This window comes from Amborella trichopoda, chromosome 10, assembly GCF_054954075.1.
Source record: "Amborella trichopoda isolate Santa Cruz 75 chromosome 10, AtrichopodaSantaCruz75HAP2 v2.0, whole genome shotgun sequence".
NCBI lineage: Eukaryota > Viridiplantae > Streptophyta > Magnoliopsida > Amborellales > Amborellaceae > Amborella > Amborella trichopoda.
The window spans coordinates 42,896,616-42,921,918 of NC_142345.1; the positions used below are offsets into that span (position 1 = coordinate 42,896,616).

A 25,303-nucleotide genomic window follows, 5' to 3' on the forward strand; every position below is an offset into this window, starting at 1 on the left:
ATTGGTGTTTGAAGAATTTTTTAGGTATACCTTAATTCTACATTTTAAGGCGTCAACCTCACATAAACTTAGGAAAAGAGCCTGGGCTTAATTGGTTAGCACTTGATGATTTGCAATGTTATTTCCTAGGCTCGATTCCTACCAAAGGTAGGTGCTCTCTCCCCACTGACTCACCAAAAAAAAAAAAACCTTATTAAACCTTTTTCAAAATTAAATAATATTATACACAATACAATGTACTTTTTTCAAAATTAAATAATATTATACACAATACAATGTACTTAATAATTATTCAGGCTATGTTAATTTTAGATAAGATAACCTATTTCAAATAAAGTTAATTGTCATCCTAATATACATTAAGTCTGATATATACAATGTTCATGAGAATAGATGGCTCCATTTTGACTTTGTGGTGATAGTAAATTTGTAGCATTTTAATTTAATTCCAAGTTTTTTCTTTTTCTTTTTTGGTTTTCTCTTCTAGGAAATGGTTTTCAGTCTGGCTTAAATCGTTGAATAAACAGTGCATGATTAGGGTGTGTCATTTTCTTCTTAAGAGTCAATACCTCTAAACATAAGGACATATCCTAGCTTTTAAAAATGGGAAAAAATTGACATCTAATGGCTGCAGTTTTACACTTTTAAAAACTCTGTTTGGCATGAAGTTCTGCCAAATATCGACCAATTTACAAAAAAAACAAAGACAGAAAATAATATTTAAAATCAATTGAAAAGTGGAATGGAATCATAAACTCTAGGAAAGAGAATATGGGGGGTTTGTGATTCAACCCAAATGTCTAAGAAGATTGGACATACTTCAAACTAAAAAATATACTTTAATAAATTTTAATTAAGGAATAAATGCAATAAGACTAATTATATTTGTTAAGAGAAGATTATAATCACTCACAGCTATCAAATGTGAAAATTTGGAAGCCAGGGTGTGTCCTTAATTGTGTACAAAGTCTAAGAAATTTCTTATGACTTTGTGTTGAAAAATGGTGTGCACTCGACCGTTTGATTACATTGCGAGCTTCTTACAAAAACTTTTCTTTAACTTGTTCCATGTTGGGGTAAAAGCGAAGGTAGTGTTAGGTAGACAACTAACGTAAAATTTTATCAAAATTGAGGGCACGACTTTTAGTAAAGTAAAATAATGGATCAAGATTCATCTAGCCGACTCAGATTAGTTGAGAAAAGATTTTGACGACGATAATAGACGTAAAATCTAATAAATTGAAATGTATCAACTTACTAAAAAATAAAATAAAAATGTAATAACATTAGATAAACTTATTATAGTACTCAATTTTACATCCAACAATCAATATTGAGAGTGACGTTTTGAAAGTAAATTATCTCATGGTATACATTTCCTGTGATCCAACGTGCGAAAGGTTATTTTCCTGGTCAAGCAGGGGTTAAATCGGTAATTTTTACAAAATCTGAGGTTGTTTTCGTCAAACAATAATTTGCATTGTTTTGGTCGTTTGAGGTTAAATATAAGTACGGGCTTTATCAGAGATTTTGCAGACGCGGTCTGCTTCATTTACATTCGTAGTTCAGTGTTCTGGACCAATTTACTCCGATTTATTCGCATAAATACGATTATTTATCACTTGTGAGAGTTCTAATTGATCAGAGAATTCAAAGAGCTTTCAAACGGGACTTTAATCGACTGATTTCATGGTGGATTCGGGAACTTGCAGTCGTTTTCTTCAACAGTGATGATCTTCGCGGTTATCTTCATTCAGGGGAGCGAATTAGGGCTTTCTGGGATTTATTATTGATTCTATGCTATGACTTGGTGCTCAATCTTTTCATGGAGGGATTTGGTTCAGGAATCTGGCAGTTGGTGGTGTTCTTATAAGGAGTTGGGATCAACGTGGATATTCTAGGACGTTTTTTTTTTTGATGGGTGATGCCCTTTCTCTCAAAAAGGATCCCAAATTTTGAAGCATCTTGTTACGAAGTTGTTGTTTGATTGGTATTTCGCTGAAGTTCGAGGTACTTACCTGGATTGAATACCAATGATCCACTGAAGAATGGTTTTTGTTCAGCAAACTGCCCAAATTAGGGCTTATTTTGTCTATCTTGTGACCAGCTGGGATTTTTAGGGCTCAACAGTGGGACTTCTTTCCTGAAAATGGTTTTATAGTTTGTTAGTTGATCAACTTGGTTTCATCAATAACAAGCTAACGATATAGCAATCTTTTCCGTTGTTCAAATATTTGCTGGTTCAACTGTATCATAGCTTAGGATACAGTTTCTTCTCCTATAAATGGCGGGGGGTTTTTAAGGTGAAATTACTCGCACATGCTTGTTGGGTACTTTGAGTTACGATTTCTGGGTTGGACTTTAAAGTTGATTCTAAGATGGCCGGACTCAAATCGAAACTTAGAGTTGCATTGGTGGTTGTATTATGTATCTGGATTGGTTTGGCTGCATTGTATGGCTTGCTAAAGCCTGTACCCAATGGTTGTAACATGACTTATATGTACCCAACTTACATTCCAATCTCTACACCGCCAAATGTTTCGTCTGAGAAATATGGGTTGTTTTTGTATCATGAAGGGTGGAAAAAGATTAATTTCAGTGAGCACTTGACAAAGCTGAGTGGTGTTCCTGTTCTTTTTATCCCTGGAAACGGTGGAAGCTACAAACAGGCAGGTCCTTCTCGTCCTTTTCGCTTTCTCTCTCTTACCCACGTACACAAATACATAGACGCTTATACACTTGAATTCATGTATATATTTGTGTGTTTACATGGGCAAACTTTCATGTTTGAGTACACATTCCTTTCGTGCACCCACATACCAACAATGCACATAATTGCATAATGTTTGGTGTATATCCTTCCATCTCTAACGCAACACTTACATGGAGTAATACTCCCCATTGAGCAAGTAATTGTGCACATGAAATCGTGACATGTTCATATAGATCGATCTACATATTTCAAACATCTTTAGTTGGGAGTCATTGGCTTCTTTAAGAGTTGAAATCGTCTGGGACTCTTTTTAGTAATGGTAATTGTCTTCTTGAAAATCAGTTATGAACTTTCAATTCAGAAAAAGAGATGATATTGCTATATATCTTCTTAGGCTGGTCAGTAGTTCCGTGCGTGCTTGCATGAACCACAAGATTGGATTGGATTTGATTGTGTGGATATATCATAGGAATAGGCTTCCATATTAATGTAGTAGGAATATGTGTTCAACAATATTATCAATGAGTATGGGTTTCAACTCAAGCCTGTGACTAACGCAACATTGAAGAGAAGGCCTTTTTTTTGGTTTTGTTTATTTGAAGCTAAATAGCCCAGCTCATGAATTGGCATAGTGCCTATTTCCGCCACACTTATTATTATTACAGCAAAACTCCCTCCATAGACAAGTCACTCTACCAGATAGTTATATTGCGGGTATGCCTAGACAAACAAGGCTGCTATTCTTGAACTTTCCCCAGTGTTTAGGTTAGGCTGGCTGACTTCGGTTCTTTGGGGTGTGAAAGTAGCAGAGCAAGTGGGGTTTAATTCTTTTTTAGAGAACCTGGTGAAGGAAAGCAACTGTTGGATTTCTCAGAAGATAAAGCTTGACTTACAAAAAATTTATTGGAGACCATTTGGAAAGACATCATTGTCAAGCACTTTAATTACTGGTTGTGGAGGGGGTCATTTATGCAGCACTAGCTGAATATTTTTTGTGCTTTGAAGATGAAGTTAACCCTGATAGTATGTGGAACTTCCCCATATTGGTGCAGTTAAAGTCGATGGAGGGGAGCTCCAAATGTGATTTTATGTCTACAGATTTTGTGGAAATGGTCGGGGTCGAAGGCGGCAAGATCATCTAGTGTTTTTCAAGCTCGCGAAGGATTTGATTTGTTCTGAAGCCCAAGCTATGCAATTGGATTTCATGCATTTGTTGATGGTTTTTCTTCTATGCTAGTTGTAACTGGTGGTAACTTCTTCAACGTAATTGGGTGGCTTAGAGGAGCTAATGCCATCCCTTGAGGAAAAATGGTGTTAATCTGAATAACAAGAGTCTGGTCTGATAGTTAATCTATTATAGTGATTAGAAATGACTTCAGATTATGTGAACTTCCCCAGTTGCAGCCTTGCGATGATTAGCCTTTTAGTCTTTGGTTATTTCTGTTTGAAAATTTTCATATTCATTAAATTACTGGAAGTAGATTTAGAAGGGTTAATGGAGTATTTGGGCATTTACAACTGTCCCTGAAATGAATACTTGGTTGTCTTCCGTACTTATTAGTGGTATTGATTCTTGTCAAAAACATGAGAATCTTTAGAAAGGATGCTGACAGATTGTCGAGAGCTTTACTTAGTTCAGCTAGGCACTCATCCTGCCTGGATTAACTGAAGCTCCATCATGATAGAGGCCCTTTGAGACAGTTAACTCCTTCAATCAAAAAAAAAATTATGCCCTTTGAGGAACTTACTGTATTAATAGGTTGGATCATGGGGTTTGCTGAATCAATTTTTGCGGTTGTCATGATGCTGCTTGTTTGGTTGAGGAATATTTATGTTTCTGAGTGATGTAACTACTATGCTCTGTTAGGTGAGGTGATGTATTGTCCTTTCAGGTCATGCTCAAGGTGGGCGGGAAGTGTTTTTGTCGTGGTTTGATTTACATGGAGCATGATTGAGGGGTAATGGGTTATGACAAAGGTGCATTGCTGCTTGTAATCTTGGTGAAATTTGTTCAGTAATCTTGGTAAACTTTGTGCTTCTAAATAACTTTTGGACATGTCATATGGCCGGTGCCAGACCCCAACTTGGTGCACGCCTGGTGGCTGAGGGCTTGATGTGTGAACCTCCCTTGGCTCAGCCAACAAACAAATGTCATCACATTCTCTTCTGGGGAGCTCTTCATTTTGGTTCAGAAAAAAAGCTCGTTGGTTTTTCGGCCGACTCAAGGGAAGTCTTCAGACAGGTTCAGGAAATATAAAAATTTGTAAATAATATAATGATAATTTTAAAAGAGATTAAAAATTAAAACAAATTATCACTATAGTAATTTTTTATGAATTTAATTTTTAAAAATTTTAAACTCTCGTTTTCCTTTAATGTCCTTATTTTAGTTATTATTCTTGTATACATTTAGAGAGGGAGGGAGGGAGGGAAAATCCCGAAGACTTAGGTGATTTGCCCAAAGCAAAGTGAAGATAATAACACTGCAACAAACAAGGAAATGACCCTCCAGTCTCGACACGAGTTCCAAATGAGTCGCACATCCCATACAGACTTGCGCTACTTTTTTGGAATTTACCTACTACTCCTGGCATTCTAGTTTTTAAACTACCAAACCTCTATGTGAGGAGGTACTCCACTTAGGGCCAACTGCCTGACTGTGGCAAACAAGGCTGGTGTGGAGAGTGGTACATGGACGCTCAGGCCTCATTGCCATGCATGTTCACAGGTGGGCAAGCGACTTTGCAATGCATTAAGTTGGGCATGAGCTAGGCATCTGGCTTTTGGCTGTAGTGGCCCAGTTCAAAATTCATATAGATGAGGGCTCGGCCATTGGTGCTTTAGAGAATGGACCTTGCCACTGGTCTTTTGAGTGGCTGTAATGGTGCACCAGGCAGGCCATCATGAGTTAAGGATGGCTGCTTGGTGGCCTATGTTTTTGAAATTCAAAGTCTTGTAACTGACCTGGAGTCTTTATAAAACCCTAGGTCCAGAACCTTGAGGGCATCTCGTGCAGTACATTTGAAACTGCATAGAGCAATAAAATTGGGCCATGGGTGTTGAATCTTAGCTGGCCCTTTGTGTATGTATGTGTGTGTTGGTGCATGTGAGTAGGCTGAACTTTCCCGCTAGGTAACCAGACTTAAGAGCCAGTGATAGATGGTTAGGCTATTGTAAAATTAGCCCCATGATAGTTGTTTAGGTGAATGAGGTTTGCCTGGACATTGCACTGACATGGTACCATTGACTGGCTCTTGGTAGGGCATTGCAACTGTTGGTAAAGGAAATCTTTGTTTTCTGATTCTTTTTTATTTTTCACCTCAGTTTCATTTACGATGATAAAAAAGGAAAGAGAAAAAGGCAGCTGCATAGGCTTATTCTTTTTAACTTTTTGAATGGTTAGAAGTCAATGAATGTTGCTATTGCTTTTGCGACAAAAAATTTCTTACTGCATTGGTTGTGGCCTTCTGATTTATGATTTATGTTGGAATATTTTCCAAAATGAATCCCTTGATTGGTATATGTTGCCATGCAACTTTCGTGCATTGCAATGTGGTTATGCTTCATACCCCATTGCATAGACTCAATGTTGTACATAGGAAGTTGTTTAAAAAACTATGTGGCACATGCCATTGATATACTTCATGTATTCTCCATTTTTTTCTTCGTATCTTGCCATTGGCTATGGTGATCTTAAAGGATATATACTTCATGCCATCAATACATATCAACCATGTTTACCAAAACTCGTGTTATTCTTGATTCAATTGTAGTAATCATGAAGATAGTCTCGTGTTAGTTTTGTTTGCTGAAATCTTCTGCAATTTGTTTGCAAGTAGGTGCGTTCTTTGGCAGCGGAATCTGATAGGGCTTATCAAGGGGGTCCACTTGAGCCTACATTTTACCAAGATGCTGCATTTACACCGGAAGAGGGAGGGAACGATATCTCTTCTAGAGACTTGGAAAATTTTATACCACCGAACCAGTATCCATGCATGCTTGATTGGTTTGCTGTGGATCTTGAAGGGGAGCATTCTGCAATGGATGGGCGTATACTTGAAGAACATACTGAGTATGTGGTGTATGCTGTTCATCGGGTACGTTTTCTGTTTACTAATAAAGTTAGCATATTCTTTTGAAACAAATCCGAGGTAGTTTAGGGTGAAGTAGATCTCATGAACTAAAGTATGCAACAGTACTATTGACATAGCAGTTGGTTGGCACATGCATACATATAGAGGGTTCTGATGGATGGGATTAGTAAAGGGAGTGTGGCACGATTATTCCATACTTTATGAGTCAGTTGGTAAATTTTATGAAGTTGGATGCTTTATTTCTGGAATAAATTATGAAGTATATCTTGGTCAAATCAAGTTAAGTATACGAATGTGAGTGAGAGTGAAAACTCTTATACTCTTTATATCCCTAGTTTTCCATTACTGTTGCCCTGCTTCCCTCTGGGATTAAATCGCAAAACGTTTCCTTCCCTTCTTTACAGCCTTGGCTATTCCCAATTCCTGCCCTTCTTGATTTAAGACTAAATTCCCGTTTCCCTTCCATTCATTCATTGTTCTTCTATGCTCTAGGAAGTCACCTTCTCTTAGTCATCCTTATGGAAGGTATTTTATTTTTTCTAAATGTAATTTCACATATTTTGTTGACCTTTTCTTTCATTATCCATATATTTGTACCAGTCTACTTGTAACAGTTGGTAGAGTAATAGTGTTTATTTTAAGTATGTGTAGAAAGGTCATATTAAAGAACTATATGTCTGGAGATCTAGACCATAGTACCCGAAGACTTGGTTCCGATGTGTTCCATTTACCTTTTTTTCTATCGGTAACTAAAAATTTATTAGAAGGATAAAAATGTGTCCCCTATACTGGGAATACAACTTTTAGTATTAAACCATTTTTGGGGATTCTATGAAATGCATACTTGCCTACCTACCATAGATGCCATCTACATGTACCAATGTTTTACAATTTGTCTTAGTCGCAGATACTTGGGTGAGTCCGAGTTGAGAAGCCCTAGTCTATGTCAAGATTGAAAAGGCACTAAAAACAATTTCCAAAAAAAAGGGGAAATCCCCAAAAAGTAAAGACAAAAACCAAAGGTTAAAAATTTAGAAAAATGATGAACAACAAAAGAGTATATAATGGCGAGTTAGGATAAACCTGAAAACAACAGCTCTTTGGATTGTCATCCAAAAATCTTGCAACTTGCACTTTTCACAGTTTGGATAACAGCAACCTTTTAAGATCGAAAGATCAAAAGCTCTCCCAACAAGGCTAAAAACCTCACTAAAAAAAATTCAACTCACACTTGAATTTTTCAGTTGACAAGTTCTCTTTTCTTAACCCTCCTAGAACCAACATGATGAAAAAAGTCTCTCTCTCTCTGGCCGACGAGCTCTCTCACTTTCCCTCTCTCTACCGCCTGCAAGCCCAATACCCCCATACACCTATCGCTTTCTCTCTCTGTGCCTTTATCAAAGTAGTGCTCTTTTATGAAGAGACCCCCTGCAGACCCAATACACCAACTGTCTCTTTCCTCTCCTCACCATTACCATGCTGCATCATGGAAATTGAAGTTGGGGCATATGGATAATAGTGCTGACCACCACTATTACCAGAAGAGCCTGACCTCCTACCCACCATAACCAGGAAGCCCCTAAACTGTTGATATGGTCATGGAAAGCCATATGCAGTCCACCATAGGTCCCATAGGCCAACCTAAAAAACCAGACAGTTGGAGTCTTGCTGGAAAGTGAGGTTTTTGGGGGTGGGCTCATCAGAGGGGGATGCATCATGGGTGAGACTGAGGGCTTTGGCCTTGGGCCTATGAGGCCAAGGCGGAGCCCTCAAATTGGGGTTTTGCAGTGGCAATAGCAGCCGAATTAGAATTTGGTAGCGCATATGAACTCGACCTTGTAGCTTGCTGGTTCTTCTTGCCCCTGTTTTTGCGGCCGATTTCTCAAGATCGAGAGAATGAGTTGTTGGAATCAGGGCATTAAGTGCAATATTCTGCATTATTTATGGGGAAGAGATGGCTGGAAATTGAGATATTTCACTGTAAGGTTGGCAAAGGTTGCTGCAGCAGACTGGCGGAAGATTTTAGGAGAGAGGGAGGGAGGGGGGGCAGGGACATTGAAAGAACAGCAAACAACTTAATAATATTAGAAGGAATCTTTAATTTGTACTTGAAAAACTTGCAAATTTTTAGATAACAAATTCTTTTAACATCCCAACTAGCCATAAATATGGAAAACGATACTGATTTGATGATATTAGGTTGTACTCACTGAAATTAGTTGATAATTCAATGTAACACACTGTAATTTAAAATGCAACAACGACTTATATAATGCTAGATCAAGTGATATTATTAAAAAAATATAAATGAATTTAATTACTCACACTTTCAAGCAAAACTTGTCGTTCCTGACCTTTGCACTCAATGCGAATCGACGTCTCCATTCCTTGTCAAAGCTTCCTCAGGCAACCCCAATCGTGACTCCCAAACCACTTTTGTGTTTCGAGTTAGATGTAGGAGATCTGCTCTTTACATTTTTGAATGAATATTAAACTATCTAAAATAATTTTTTTATGGGGCTTTTTGAGGGAAATATGCCTACAATGAAATCAAGAACTCAAAATAGGCTAAAGGATAAACTTTCATTGATTATTGACCAGCGGTAGTGAGGAATTTGTTTGAAGTCTTCAAAATTGGGTAAAACCCAGGTTGGAACTTTCGATCCCTCAAATGCATCAACTTTATTTTTTATTTTTATTATTAGTTTCTCTAATCTGATGTATCGAGTTGATTGATCGTGCAAAATGAGTATATGGATGAAACTTACTCTTAAATTGGGCTCTCTAGAGGCTCCAAGGTGAGACAAAGGGGGGCAGATTTCCACCCACCCCATAGACTGTCATGGGTACAGTACTATTGCGAGTATTGGTCTTTGTTATATCTAATCCCCCTGAGCTCATGGGGCTACCGAGCCGTGTAACTAGGGCTGGTCTGTAAAAAACTGATATGAATTAGAAATGTGTACTAATCTATATTGCAAGTATGCTAAAACATAGAAATTTTCGTCATATATATTAGACAAACATCTCAACTAATGTTTTTTTTTTAAAAAAGTAGTCTCAACTTGTAGCGTCTCAGTACAATCAAATTTCATCCATTCTTTTCTTATAAAGATGATTGTCTTACACAATAATGAAGTCTGTGGCATAATATTTACCGAGTTTTAGTTCCTGGTTGTTTGTGCATAAGTATCATGAAATGTTTAATTTTTTATTTTGTTGTAACAGATACTGGATCAATACCAGGAGTCTCGTGATGCACGGTCTAAGGAAGGTGCTGACAATTTTGGAAGCTTGCCCAGAAGTGTGATATTGGTTGGCCACTCAATGGGTGGTTTTGTTGCTCGAGCTGTAATTGTTCACCCTCATTTAAGGAAGTCCGCAGTTGAAACTATTGTGACTCTTTCGAGTCCACACCAGTTGAGTACTTTTTGCTTTAAACCTATTCATCAAGGTTACTCGATTGTATTGGTTTCTGATTTATTGCCTCATTATAGTAATATTATTGGATTTTACTTGTGTAGGTCCCCTCCAGTTGCATTGCAGCCATCTTTAGGTCATTTCTTTTCACGAGTAAATCATGCTTGGAGAAAGGGATACGAGATCCAGACTTCTCGCTCAGGGAGATGGCTTTCTGATCCACTTCTGTCTAATGTCATTGTTGTCTCAATAACTGGGGGCATTCGTGATTACCAGGTTTCTTCTTCACGTCTATATCTTTGGTACTTATTTGATGGTTTAAGGTGGTTATTGCCACACTTGCGATCTGAATTGTGGGCTGAATTTTTGTATGTGCTGTTTGTTTGTGGCTTTCTTTTTTTTTCCTTGTATTTTTTATTTTGATTTTGGGTGGACGAAATGTTTTCACCATACGTAACCCAAATTTTTTTTATGTTATCTTTAGGGCCATTTTTTTATACACATCTTCTTGACCCCAGTGAATGTCCCCAAGAAAAAAATTTAAAAAACTAAAAATGGTTTTTGATGAGGGAAAAATTAAGGCTCTGTTATCTGTCTATGGGGGCACTGTTAGATCTATGATTAGATGTGCCCAATTTATTTATTTATTTTGTTTTCTTTGAATTTATTCATTTAGTTTTAGGGACTATCCTCAAAATTTGGGGCCAAACAAATTGACAAAGAGAGGTGGCAAACATAGGGACTAGGCTAATGCAAGTCTGTGTGTGTGTGGGCAGGCACGTGCTCATGCACGCGCATGTGTGTGTGAGAGCTAGTCTTTCATGCCTTTTTGGTGCTTCTGAGCTTTTATTGGGTGTCTTGATTTTCTCATCATTTGCCTATTGTTCCATATGGTGAAGTTCATGCTAGTTTTCTTTTTTCAGGTTCGGTCAAAGTTGGCATCACTAGATGGTATTATACCTCCCAGTCATGGTTTTATGATTGGTACCCCAGGTATGAAGAATGTGTGGCTTTCAATGGAGCATCAATCTATTTTATGGTGTAATCAACTAGTCATCCAGGTATTGCAGTCTAAAATTTCTCATCTATGTATTTCTCAAAAAAAAAAAAAAAATACCAAAAAAAAATCCCTTCTATGTGTTATCAACTGTGTATATTTCGCCTGGTGTTAGTTGTGACATATCTTCACTTCAATGAAGGTGTCACACACGCTTTTGAGTTTGGTTGATGCTGAATCTGGTCAACCATTCCCTACTACACGCAAAAGGCTAGATGTATTCATGAAAATGCTTCGGAGTGGGATACCACAGAGTTTTAATTGGATGAAGTGCGCTCAACGTTCCTATGATTCCAAGCACTTGTCTGTAGAGAATGAAGAGAATATTGCTGGTATGCTTAGTCATTACCAAAATTTTCCCTTGCTTATGCTCTTTCTAATAGTGAAGGTTTCAGGTTCTTTAATGCTAATATACACGATGTTAGTGTCAAGTGTAATGAGCACATGCTTTTATGACAATTATTTTGGCTTACTGGATGTTTATCTTACAAAAGTGTCTACTGACATTGATTTCTGGAAACCGACGTTTGCTTTGCGATGACAACATGGATGGAGCTTGTTGGAGACTGTAAGCTTAATTCATTAGATTATTCTGCACATCTTGGTTGTGTAAGATCCAAGAAAAGGTTGTATTCCTTTGAGGAATGTCTGTGGCACGTCGGGGAAACGGGATTTCTTGTCATTTTCTTGTTTGTTCAAGGAGGTTTTCTTCACCATACATCACCGATTAAGTTCATGGTTTATCCATTTGTCATATTGGTGTCTCTCAAGTTGTTGAAGGTTGTCATATTGGTGGTTCACTTATTTGAGGATGGAAATAGTTAGTCAGTCGGTTGTCGTGATTCTCTTTGTGTAATTCTTTAATAAACTTAATGGTTTTGGAGATTGCTGAATCTGTAGAAGTATCCAAAGGGATCTGATTTTCTGCTGGTTTGATATATCTATATATATATATATTTTTTTTTTACCTTTATGGAAATTTAAAATTTTCTTTATTTGGTGATGCAGGATCAAGGGCAATTATGAGTAACTCTCCTTGCCCTAGCTCTGTTCATTGGACTGATGACAGCCTTGAGAGAGATTTATACATCAGTATACCCACAGTGACTGTTTTGGCAATGGATGGGAGGAGGCGGTGGATGGACATAATGAAACTGGTTTGTGTATCTAAGTTTCTCTTATTGAACCTTTTAGGTCATTTACCCAAACAAAAACACAAACATGTTAGGTCCATTTATTCTTTTGTTTCGTGAGACATCTTTTTTTTCTTTTTGGTTATATGTGTTATTCTTTCAATGACCTATGAACATAATTTTAATTGGTTTGTATTGAGTTATGCTCTTTAATCATTGTAATTCGGTATAGGAACGTTCCAAATTGTGCAATCTTCTTTTCTTTTCCATGTATTTGCTTATAGTTTCCTAAAATATGTCCCAGGATCTTCATGATCACCCAATTTATTCATGCTTGTGTGAAGAACTCTCTGTTTCTCCTAACCAACGTTTTGAAATTCAGACTCAAGATGGGATTCACTGGGGTCCCAAGTCTGAGTTTGGTGAGCCGATTGGGCCGAGTCTCATTTAGACTTATCCATTCTCTGGTAAAGTAAGTAGGGGCTTAAAAGTGTCAAGACTCAGGCAGGTTTCATGGTATTTCAATGGGACTTGCCAGGTTTTCAAAGAAAGTAATCTTGTGCGAGTCCTTAGTTGACTTCCTGAGCTTTTAAGCACTGTTTTTAAATATGTACATATTCAAGTTAATGTGGTGGCTTTGAAATACATTTTTCTTGTTTTTACTTGATATGCTTCCCTAGCCGATCAAGTTATTGGGATAAGGCTTGGATGATGATTGATGATAACTTGATATGCTTCCCACTATGGGATCTTTCTACTTTTTAAGATTTAATTTGAATGGCCAGAGTGGTTCTACACTTCAACTAATCTTGGAAACCAACTTATTAAAGAAAAAATTGCAGCATTTGGTTTTGCCACCTGGAGAACCAAGTGTTCTCTCTTGAAACCTGTTGGGAAATGGAAGGACAAGTGTGGTCCGAATTCATCTGCCAATTCCTCGCTACTTCAAAGTTCACTCGTATTGCTAATTGAAGGCTTTTGCCATGTGGCTGTTGCAGGCTACTGTTTTCTCTTGGATGGTAGCTTTATAAGTTCCAACACCCATGAGAGATGACTAAATTCCACTCTCACGGGTTATACCTCATGCCTTTCAGAATGTTGGGACAGTACAAAACTTCTTTCAAGATCATATTATGCCTATGACCTTGGTTGATTTGGAATCCAATGGAGGGCTTTGTGTGGGAATCAAAGGAGATTTTTTCTTTGGTATAGCGGGCCGCATACTTATGGTGATCTGGTGTTGCTGGAAAGAAAGGAACACTCATCTTTTCATAGTCAAACTTTGGAGTATGATCTCTATACTGTCTAGGGAGGTGTGATTCTAGGGCCCAAAATAGGAAAGGGTAAAATAGGTGACTTCAAGGTTTCTAGTTGAACATAAGATTTCCTGTCCCTTTTCTCTAAGAATAGAGTATAAAATAGCACATGGTATAGAAAATGTCAGTGTAGTTCAAGTTTGTGGAACTTCATGCCCCTTTGAGAAGGATAACGTTTCCCAGACATGACAATATTGGCCTTGCATTGCATGTGGATGCATTTTGATCATTGACGTGTCCCAACACTCGTGTGACTTTGTTTAATAAGTATTATGTGGTGTGGCCATATTTCCTACCATGTTGAGATGCAGATCCTGGGATGGTGTTATAAATCCTGATTGAAATTCATTTCCTAATGGTCATGAAACTGTATAGATTTCTGTAGGTAAACTATCTAGGCTTAAAGAATGGATAGGCGATCTATTGTTTTGCAGTCTAGTGTCTCAGCTCATTCATATGTGGCATGGTTTTAAGTATAGCACATCATATGCATTGGTGTACATTATTAAAGAAAATGGCCATAATATTCTCCAGGTCTAATTCATTTTTTCATCACATGCTAAAATTGGCTACTCCACAAAAACATACATCTCATTCATAAGAAAAAAAAATATTTGCTTGAAAACATATATTTTCAAACCCAATTAGTTGGGAAAAGGCTTTGATGACGATGATGATGATGCTTGAAAACGTATATTTGGTGAGTGAGATGCTATTTCTGTATCCTTTTTTAAATATAGTGGAAAAAAGTAAAAATAATATGTTTTGGGTTTTAAGTATAGTACATCATGCGCATTGGTGTACATTATTAAAGAAAATGACCATAATATTCTCCAGGTCTAATTCATTTTTTCATCACATGCTAAAATTGGCTACTCCACAAAAACATACATCTCATTCATAAGAAAAAAATATATTTGCTTGAAAACATATATTTTCAAACCCAATTAGTTGGGAAAAGGCTTTGATGACGATGATGATGATGCTTGAAAACATATATTTGGTGAGTGAGATGCTATGATTGTATCCTTTTTTAAATATAACGGAAAAAGCAAAAATAATATGTTTTGGGCTGCTGCTACTGCCTATCTCTTCTTTCTTTCAAGCGAAAGAAGTCATCTAGTCGTGATGAATAGCTTAATAAAAGAGAAATAGATTGTCATCATCCACTTAAGCAGCTGTAGTAGGAGGGATTTTATCTCAATTTAAATCTGGGTACTTGAATGGAAAGTTCCTTGTTCTTTGAATGAAATCTTAATCTGTATTTAGAAACTTCATTTTTGTCTTGAGTCCCTTCTTTGGCTAATTGAGATTTTGTGTTTTCTTTTACATGGATTTCTTGACTTTTATCAACCTTAAATTTTCTTCCATTTCTTAGGGATCAAATGGGAAGGATCACTTTGTATTCGTTACAAACCTTGCGCCCTGTTCTGGTGTCAGGCTTCACCTTTGGCCTGAGAGGAGAAAATCACAAACCGAAGATGAAGTTCCTGCAAGTACAAGAGTTGTTGAGGTGACATCAAAGATGCTTAACATTCCCGCTGGACCAGCACCAAGGCAGGTATTGACCACTGTATTAGAAACTTCCTAAAATTATTCATATGTTTCCATTTTGCTTTTAGTTTGAAAGCTTCTGTTTATGGCTGTATTCTTATTATTTCAAACATAAAAATTGCATTTGGCAGTTGGCACTTCTTAGTGATATCAATACAGAGACATAATGCATATTATTTACCATATGACCTGTTTCTGAGCAAACTGGTTGGTTGCTGAATGCCGTTTATTTGTGTGAATGATGCAGCCGACATTGTTCATATTATCCATCAAGGGATAATTGCTAAAGTTATGTTGTTTATTTATGGAATTAGCCACATTATTTACTGAATTTGCTGCAATTTGCAGATTGAGCCTGGAAGTCAAACTGAACAGGCTCCTCCGTCTGCTGTTCTGCAACTGGGCCCGGAAGAGTTGCATGGTTTTCGATACTTGACAATTTCAGTTGCACCTCGTCCGGTATTATTTTGAACCACTTCCCATTTTTGCTTGTTTTGAGGAGTTGATTTGTGTTGGTAACAATATTTCTGCAAGAGTGACTGTCTTTTCATTTATTAAGATAAGTCATGCAATGCAATCATCCCCTGCATTACTTTTTTGTCTTTGCATTTGCAGCGATTCTCTTTCCGAACACCAAGTGTCTGTCACTGAGTCCTGATTGTCGTGGTCATCTTTTTATGGAGACCCCAAGTGAACTAATTTGGTTTAACAGGTTGAATAGTTTTTGCATTCCCTTCCCAAATATAAAGTGTTTCTTCAAAATTAGAACCCTTGGTTTCTATGGTTTTTCATGGTTTGCGAGTCTTGTAAATAAATGGCTCTCCCAAGTATATCCCATCCTGGCCTGGTGGAGCTTATTTATATATCCTGAAAAACTTTATTGTTTTTGTTTTATGGAAATCTTTCATTGTGTATAAGTTACAACTTGGCTTTCCTTTCTTTATTTTTTGTTTTACTTTATTGTGAAGGGATATGTGCTAGGCCATCTCATGGGTAATCTCCAGGCCTTTGTATTAGCAATTTGTTTTTTTTTTTATCATTTAGTTGAGATTCTATCATGGAGATAAAGTTCAAGACACTTCTTTTCCAGACTGTATCTGGTCGTCCTCCTCCTGCAGCTTCGATGGCGGTTGGACAATTCTTTAATCCAAAAGAAGGGGAAAAGAAATTCTCTCCACAGTCACTGCTTCTTTCTAGCTACATGCAAGAGGTTTGTTTGTGCTGTCTAGCAGTAACCATTTGCTTGATATATAGTTGAAATTGTTAAGAAATACCTCAAAAAATTATCTTGTACGGATATTGTTTTTCACTGCCATCACCTATTTGCTGTATGCAGGAAATTGTGTTAAAAGAAGATCACCCTCTGGTTTTGAATTTCTCATTCGCAATAAGCTTGGGCCTTTTGCCTGTTACATTATCACTATCTACTATAGGTTGCGGCATTAAAAATTCTGGGCTCCCTGTTGAACAAGCTGGTGATGTGGAACATAGCAGTAAGGATCTCCCCATCTTTCTGGTTTGGGATTCAGCGGTTTTCTTTCCAATGCTATGGGCTCAGTTTAGCTACATTAAAGAATAAAATAAAAATAAAAATAAATAAATACACACACACACGCACACACACACTCTATGGAGAGAAAATGCTATTATGTAGCAATGGCAATCTGCAGAATACCCATGCTGTGCTTCTGTGCGTACATTATATGGAACATGGTGTCTATTGCGCTTGCCTCTTGGTTCTTCTGAATTCCATAAGACTATTTGACTGCCTTTTGGACTCATACTTGGGTTTACCTTATATCACGGGGTTAAGGCATGTCATGGTACACCTTTGATACCTGATCTCTGTGCATTACAGGTCTTTGCAAGTTGCGTTGCTTCCCACCTGTGGCACTTGTTTGGGATTCAACATCTGGTCTGCATGTCATCCCTAATTTGTATTCTGAAACAATTGCTGTGGACTCGTCGCCTGCATTCTGGGGATCAGCGGCCCTAAGGTCTCAAACAACTACAGCTTTCTTAATGGTATGCTGATCTCTTATGCACTGTATATTGTTGTGCATAAAGTCAAATTAATGTGCTTGAGCACGTTATATAGGTGCTACTCACCTCCTTGCAGGTGGATCCACATTGTTCCTATAGAGTGAGGATAGCTGTGTCTCTAACTGCTGCAGCCAGTAGATTTTTGCTTTTGCATGGAACACAGGTAATGAGTATTTTGATTTCCTTGAGTTGCCATTCGTGGATTGATCATTGAAGTTCATTATTTTTAAGTACCAACCATTTATTATGGTGCTCCAATAAATCTCTGATCTTGAATAGTCCATAATATTCCACCTTTGCAGAAGAATTCAAGTTATATACTGATCTTTAATATATATATGTGTGTGTGTGTGTGTCAGTGTTCGCAAAACCGGCCGGTCAAAACCGGAACCGGCCGGTTAGATCGGTACTGGCAAGGTACCGACTCTGGTTAAGGCCGGTTTTGTGGTCCTAATGAATAGAAGCCGTTCTCCAAAAACAACTGGCACCAAAACTGGGTATTTACTCTAAACCGGCTGGTTTTTCGTAACCGGTCCGGTTTACCTTTCGATATAACGTCGTTTTCAACGCATCAAATAACGGCCGTCATTTGACACATGCCCGTTATTTTTCACAGAACCCTTAAATAAAGCTTTTGCATCTTTTTTTTATTCCATTTTCCGGTTTTTATATTTTTTTCGCTCAATTATTGATGTTATACACTGGTAAGTTTCTATAAATCATCGATTATTGAATCAAAAGTCAAAAAACAAAGAGTTCTTGGCTGATTGAATTGGTGATTTTTGCAAATTAGAAATATCCACCATTCTATCAAATGCAGCTTCAATACCTCATATATTTTCATAAAAGTGGAGGGCTTTGATTCATTGTTGAAGGATTCAACGTTTACATATTTCAAATTTTCCAAAACGATGACGATTTGAGGCTTTTTTGGACACAAAAGTACTGCTGCTCGAAGAACTGTTTTTTATCCAAACAAATTGATTCTGATCGATCAATTGATCAATTTTTATCGAATTGATTAGTTCAGTTTGATCATCAAGGCCTCATCTATCAAATAAACTAGTTATTTTGATTTACCATTGATTAAATGTTTTTATATCGATTTTTTTTTGCTGCTTTTTTTTCCTGAAATTTTCGTGAAGTGAAAAATCCGCAATTTTTTGAAGAATTATCTCAATAGTGAATGGATCTTCATGAAATTTGGGGCATTTGAATCTTAATTGAAGTATCTATCATATCCCCATGTCAATTTGTTCAAAAAATGAAAGATTTGGGGTTGATTTTGACTCTAAAGTTTCTATGTTCTTTGGCTAGATTTTAGTGTTCTTAAAAAAAAGTTGTTTTTTTAATAAAATTACGTTTTGTTTTTATAAAAATATGCTATTTATGATGAATATAAGAATTTTTTTTTTTTAATTTTATATATTTTTGGTGAGCTTGTTGGATTGTTTTTAATGTTATATATTGTTTTTGCAAACATATGTTTTTTTGTGATGAATATGAGAAAAAAATATTTCTTTATTTGTAATGGTATATATTTTTGGTGACCTTGTTCGATTGTTTTTAATGTTATATATATTTTTTATAAAAATATTTTTTTTGTGATGAATATGAGAAAAAAAATTTCTTTTTAATGTTCTTTTTGGTGTGTGTTACTACTGTTTTCTGTGTTCTCAACTTCTTGTTTGGTTGTGACATTTTCTTCTAATTTGTTTTTTTATTTGTTACAAGCTATCTATCATTTGTTGCAACTTTGTAGTCCTTAAATCTGTTTATTAGCCTCTATGAAGAAAAGAGGTAGAAACTAAAAAGTGCTTTACTCATCTCTCATGTTTCCGCATGCTGAAATGGATAAAAAATTAAGTTGTTTTTTTAAAATATGCATCTTAATTCTACATTTTAAAGTTGCCATCTTATAATTTTTTTTTTTCATGTTAAAACCCAACTCAAAAGGTTACTGATTAAATGAGGTTTGGCCATTTCAAAATCGATTTGGCCATTTGAAAATCGACTTGGCATATTTTTTTAAAATATGCGATTTGGCCATTTGAAGCAGCACTTGAGGTGTTCTCTCTTACTACCTTGACTCACAACCCTTCGCAAGACTGGTAACATCATGCTATAAAAAAATATGTTCTCAAACCCAATTCTAAACTATATTAAAGGGTTTTTCAACATTAAAACAACTTTTTTCAACATCAGCATTAAAACAACATCAAAACAATATAGAAGCATATATTGTTGCATCATCCATTGTTAGTTGGACTTTGTAACTTCATCAATTGAATTTATGTGAAATTATAAATTGTCTTTCATATCTCCATACTATTCAAATATTAAATTATGTAAAAGGTTGTTTCAAATTTTTTTTTATAAGATAAATATATGTAATATGATAGTATATACTTAATCTAAGTTTTTCTATTTTTTTAATTTTTTTTGGGGGTTTTTGACCCAATTTTTTTTTTAAAAATCTATTTGACAAGTTAGTTCGGTTAACCGCTCCGGTTAGTCCGGTTCCGGTTCGAACCGCTCCCATCTTCATGACCGGTTAACCGTTCCGGTTCGATTTTGCGAACACTGGTGTGTGTATTCTTTTTTTTTTTTCTGAAGTACAAGCATTGCAAGTTCTATTGGTTTTCTGCGACTACCATTTTAGAATGTTTGTATCCTTTCCTGGAGAGAAGCTGATCTTCATGATGCCTAGGGAGTGCTGTCCCTATTGACAATCCCCACATCTAGGGTAGGGGTGGCAATTGGGTCTGTTTGACCCACCGAACCCAATGGTTGATGCGACATGGACCCAGGTTTAGACCCAAATATTGAACTCGGTGGGTCAGGTCTTTGTCCAAATGACCTGGATGTGACTGGGGTCCATCCTGGGCCTTATTGACCTCACCCGATCTGATATTTATCAAGACTCAGACTTGACCTAACCTGGTGGGTCTGGTTTGGGTCTAATGACCTGGACCCAATGGATCTAGGTCCAGTTAGGACCCAGTCAGGTCAGGTCCAAGTCTAGGTTAGGGTCAACCTGGACCCGAACTGACACATTAATGCCCCTAATCTTGGGGAACTGTCCACCTTGAAATTTTTTTGTCATTCTTTCCAAATCTTGATGCTCTGATAGCCATAGGACCTCGGCTCTGTGTCCACCTCTTACCCTCACGTTCCTTCGTTGACATAAAGAAAGATTCAGGCGTTACCCAATCTCCATTGAACGTACTCAATCTAAGATCCCATTTGGCTTGGCAATTGGTTGGACCCATGTTGGTCTTGTCCATGACCCTGGTCTGGCACTGCAGGCCAAGACCCTAGCCTGAGACAAAGGGCGTCAATCCTGGCCCGGCCTATTGCCAGGTTGACGGGCTCAGCTAGGGCCCTTCCTTTGTATGTGTGGCCATGCTGTGCTTGTCTGGACCATGAACTCTTAGTCTGATAAGAACCCCCAGGCCACATGGGCCACACTGCCTGACCGACCCATATAAATGCAGTTAACTAATAGAGGATCCTCTAAATCCTTCTCTCGTTTAATTCAAGATTCTTTTTAGAAATTATCTAGTTTAATCTTTTTTTTTTGTTACGGTTAATTGGAGTTCTATTGACTATGTTTGACCTTTTTCCATAATATAATTTGTTTTGTTTTTCCTTTTAAGTGCTTCATGATGTCTCTTAATTTGAAAACTTGTTATGATTGCAGACTGTCGGATTGTGCATTGCAGTCTTATTTTTTGCTCTGGCACGGCAAGCTCGGGCATGGGAGCTTGATTTACCAATGCCCTCAATTTTGATGGCTGTTGAATCTAATCTGTGGATGTTGTTACCGTTTCTTGTAATGGCTCTTGGGCCTATGGTTGTTTTTGTGGTCTTCTCCTTGTTCACCTCTCAGCCATCTCGTTTGTTTTCTATCTTCATCATTGTCACTATGCTGTGCTATGCATTTGCCAATGGGGCTATGATCATTCTGATCTTCTGCTCCCAGATGGTCTTTCATGTGGCTGCAACTGTTCAAGTCTTTATGAAACAAAGGTATGCAAGACTATCTATGGCTTATTCTCGCATCTTATTTCAGATTATGTACTTGAAGCAGAATTTAAACATTTCAGACAGGAATTTGATGAAATGGTGAACATAATTATGCACCTTTTTTTTCATGGTATTTTAAATTACAGGGATCTCTCTCTCTCTCTCTCTCTCTCTATCTCTCTGAAATACACATACATCAAGAAGTTTTCTCGTTGACACACATCAAGAATTTTTGTGAAGTAACTATCTCTAAATTTAAGGTTAACTAAATTTTATTTATTACTATTTATAAAGGGAAATTAAAGGTGATCTTGATTATCTGTTATGGGTAAAGTGAAAGATTGTTAATCAACTCCGGGAAAGTGGATGTGTGAGCCATTTATGCCGCTGTACTCTGAGATGACCAAGCGTTCAATTATCTTTTGAGAAATAACTATACTGTCCTTGGTTTTTAAGTCTGCAATGATCTTTCTTGTACCTAAGAGCAAATGTTGTCTCAATGGAAAACTTCTGTTTATTTCAAAAACTTCAATAGGATTTTGTTGATTTATGATTGCTTGTTATTTGTCAGCATTTTCTCGTTTTCTGTGATGAAAATAATTATTTGTGTTGTGGGGTTTTATTTTGCAGATGGCATGCGTGGGAGGAGAGTTTCCCCATGATATTTCGTAGTCAGTGTTTTACCTTCTTATCGTCATTTAAGGTACGCATTTCTGAATGCGATGATTTCTTGCTTAAATTTTCTGGTTATTATTTTGGGGTTTATTTCTTTGTACTAGCAATCAGCCACTGACTCAGTTTGCAACTAGGACATTTAGATGAGTTTCTCATTTTGGTTTCTAATTTATTCTTTGGGGAACCAGGTGGTGCGTGTTTTGAAAGGAAATCCAACTCTCATTGTGGCTTTGATTGCAATCTCATTGGTCTGCTTTGTTCATCCCGCACTTGGACTGATTGTACTACTACTATCACATGCTTCAAATTGTCACACTGCTCTGTGCAGGTGTGTCAAGAAAAGTTTACATGTCTTTTTGTGCGTGTGCGTGCGCGCGTGTGCGTGCGTGTGTGTGTGTGTGTGTGTGTGTGTGTGCATAGATAGAAAAATTCACATGCACAAATAATCCTTTCATCATACTTGTTTTTGTCTATTCTGATTGATAAGAATGCAAAATGGGAAGGCCATACACAAAACTGGCAGAAAGCCAGCAACTAGGTCAAAGGTCAGGAAAGTTGCGTTTTCTCGTGGCCTAGAATCTTCATGAAGGGATTCATTGTGTTATGGGTCATTCTTTTCCACATCTTTCTGTGAGATCTAATTGTTGAAACAATGACCTTTTCAAATAAATTTTGTGCATGCAATTTTACGAGATATTCTTTTCTGGTTGTCTTCATGGCCTAGTAGTAAAAAGCAGCAGTGACTGCTTGTAAGCTTTGAATAAATCAAGTGAGGATTCCCATTCTCAGTTCGCACTAGTGAATGCATCTTAAGAAATGAACAGTCTGAAATATCAACGTGGCACAACCGCGTCTTGATTATGTGTTTTGCCCATTGCATCACAATTTTAGCTTTATCTGTGAAAATCTAAGAGACAAGTTCCTGCTTTTGTAACAGTTTTTTGGCGGCTTCCTTTCGCAGTCATACACAAAGAAAGGAAAATTTGCAGAATACATGGAGCCATGGTGATGTATCTTCTCGATCAAGATCCAACAATGTAACACATGATCCTCTTCTACCATTGGATGAGCACAGTTCTGGCAGCCCAAACTCAGCTAAGAGCTTTGGTGATACACAGCTTGAGGCCTTCCAATATCGCTTGGGCCTCCTCCTATTGCACTTGACTGCAACACTCATGCTTGTTCCATCCCTTATTGCTTGGGGCCAGGTATTTAGTTATATCCTTTCTTATTAAATCGTATAGAAATTAGTACAAACATTTTCTGCACTTCCTATTATTCTCATGGATTGCTCGCACTTGAAGTTCTCCTGCAAAAGCCAACATTTCAAATTTGAGATTACTATGTTGTAAAAATCTAATGTTGGAAGATTTGTCAAAAGACAAACCTAGAGAAAGCCATAGACATTGTTGGAGTTGAGTGCTTTTCATGTATAGAAATTTGACTTGTCCCTAGTGACTCAGTTACAATATAAAATGTTGGAGAAATTGTTGATGAAGATAATGAACTTCATTTATTCATTAGCCTCATTATGAGATTATCAGTGATCTACTCTAGATGACCTAAATACTGTTGGGGTTTATTAGTCTGGACCAGTCTTTAAAACAATCCTCTCTTGGCTTTTCTATTTGTGAGTCTCTCTTGTTTGAGTTGAAGTCATAGATAGATTTGGTCTTGTAGAATCAAAGTTTCTCTCTCCTCTGGATGATACAGTTTATGAAGTTGATTTTGCTAATATTCTTGCAATATTTTACTTTTATTTTTTTCACTTCTATATGACGACATCATTTGATTTTCACTTCCTTCTATGCTTTATTTTTTGTAACAATAGCCACGAGTTTCTTGTTATTAAAGACTAATAATTCGAGGATTAGTGCTACATGTGATCTTTATAACTTCTCTCAGTAATAGAATTCTGAACCAAAGGAAAAAAGACTTGCTTAGTAGCAGTCTTGATCTTGATAGCATCCCACTCTTTTTTTTTTGGGTCTGAAACAGAGAATAGGGATGGATCAGAGCATTCCCTGGTTTGCAGATTCACTTCTCTCACTAGGCATCATCCTTCATGGAGTCAGTGGAGTGAAACCAGATTGTAATGCGCTTTTGTTCCCATCTCCAATGGCACGAGGTCGACAAATGGGTTTAAGTGCTGTTTACTTCCTCTCTGGTTATTATTGCTATCTCTCTGGCTTGGCCTCAGCCCCTTATCGAGCTTTCTATGCGATGGCGGCTGTTGGTATTATTTCAATGGCTTTTGGAGTTATTGTGAGAAGAAGCCGAGAAAACAGAGATGGGCATTTTATTAGTCGGAAACATTCTCACAAGCATTGAGAGCCTCAGTGTGTGTTTCTTCCTTGGATGTGGGTAATGATCATATCTCTCTCTCTCTCTCTCTCTCTCTCTCTCTGACACACATGCAAAAAAAAACAAATGGTCCTGACGAACTTTTGAGTGATTGAAGTAGCGCTACATATATCTATCTCCACCTTTTTATGAAGTGATCAAACATGCAGAGTCTGTATGTGTTTGTGTATGCGCTTGCCCGCGCTTTATTGAATCAATAAATGCTCTAGTTTAGTAACGCTTACTACCCTCTGAAACATAACAAGTGACCAAAATTGCCCTCTCGCTCTCTCTCATTTGTATGGGTGTATGGGTGGTTTGATGGCTTAATTCTTTGTTATGTGATTTGCATTCTAATTTATGGTCCATGGTTGGTAATCAGGGAGAATGTAATATGTGCCGCTCGGTGGCTGGATTTTGGGGTCTTTATTGGCATAGCATGGAAAGCTACCTTGAGATACGACATCTAACCACGGCTCGTGATTTTTTGGGTTCAGTTCAGGTTGTGTAATTTGAATATCTCTCTCTCTCTCTCTCTCTTTCATATTGAGAAACTGTTAGATATGTTTTCCTCCATAATTTTTGTGAAGTATTTTTTGCGTAAAGGAGAGGAGAGATTTTGTCAATCTTAGGTTGCAAGCATTTTTATGACTGAATGAGCAAATATTTACTTCTGATCTTCTTTTTATTTCTTTTTTATTTATTTTTCTTTTCTCAGTATTGATCTGGTAGTCATACCTTCTAGGCCATTGGATACCCATCCCCAAATTTTCCAATTTGAAGGCCGGTTTGCTTATCGAATTTGGAGACCATTTTTCCTAGGTTTGATCCTTTTTTTTTTTGGGTACACTCAATACTCGATTGTTCTTTTCTGCAAAACCTGCTCCCACACCCCACAACCATTGCCACCATCGCTACCACTCCAC

At 37.2% G+C, this 25,303-nt stretch overlaps 1 protein-coding gene across 14 annotated transcripts; it reads left to right on the forward strand.

Moving 5' to 3' along the window:
• Nucleotides 1-1,535: 1,535 nt before the first annotated feature.
• Nucleotides 1,536-25,051, forward strand: LOC18447579 (phosphatidylinositol deacylase). 14 transcript variants are annotated; one of them, XR_016042234.1, is made up of 19 exons: nucleotides 1,536-2,673; nucleotides 6,553-6,810; nucleotides 10,036-10,226; nucleotides 10,332-10,503; nucleotides 11,151-11,288; nucleotides 11,427-11,616; nucleotides 12,293-12,441; nucleotides 15,112-15,294; nucleotides 15,636-15,746; nucleotides 16,378-16,497; nucleotides 16,624-16,780; nucleotides 17,146-17,312; nucleotides 17,407-17,493; nucleotides 21,034-21,362; nucleotides 21,990-22,062; nucleotides 22,223-22,362; nucleotides 22,972-23,242; nucleotides 24,070-24,398; nucleotides 24,760-25,051. XR_016042234.1 is itself a non-coding variant. In XM_020675543.2 (19 exons), exons 2-18 carry the CDS (start codon nucleotides 6,709-6,711, stop codon nucleotides 24,363-24,365), a joined length of 2,913 nt encoding a protein of 970 aa, XP_020531202.1. In that variant the 5' UTR covers nucleotides 1,536-2,673; nucleotides 6,553-6,708; the 3' UTR covers nucleotides 24,366-24,398; nucleotides 24,760-25,051. The 14 variants fall into 14 exon arrangements, 11 of the variants coding, with proteins under 11 accessions (XP_020531202.1, XP_088705262.1, XP_020531199.1 ...); XR_016042232.1 differs by having other exon boundaries at nucleotides 1,536-2,669; XR_016042233.1 differs by having other exon boundaries at nucleotides 1,536-2,669; nucleotides 22,996-23,242.
• The last annotated feature ends 252 nt before the right edge of the window (nucleotides 25,052-25,303 follow it).

Coding starts and splice junctions, on each gene's coding strand:
- LOC18447579 (XM_020675540.2), top strand. CDS start 2,379: ATGGCCGGACTCAAATCGAAACTTAGAGTTGCATTGGTGGTTGTATTA. Junction 11,617..12,292: donor GAATGAAGAGAATATTGCTG/GTATGCTTAGTC, acceptor TTGGTGATGCAG/GATCAAGGGCAATTATGAGT. Junction 17,313..17,406: donor CAACTACAGCTTTCTTAATG/GTATGCTGATCT, acceptor ACCTCCTTGCAG/GTGGATCCACATTGTTCCTA.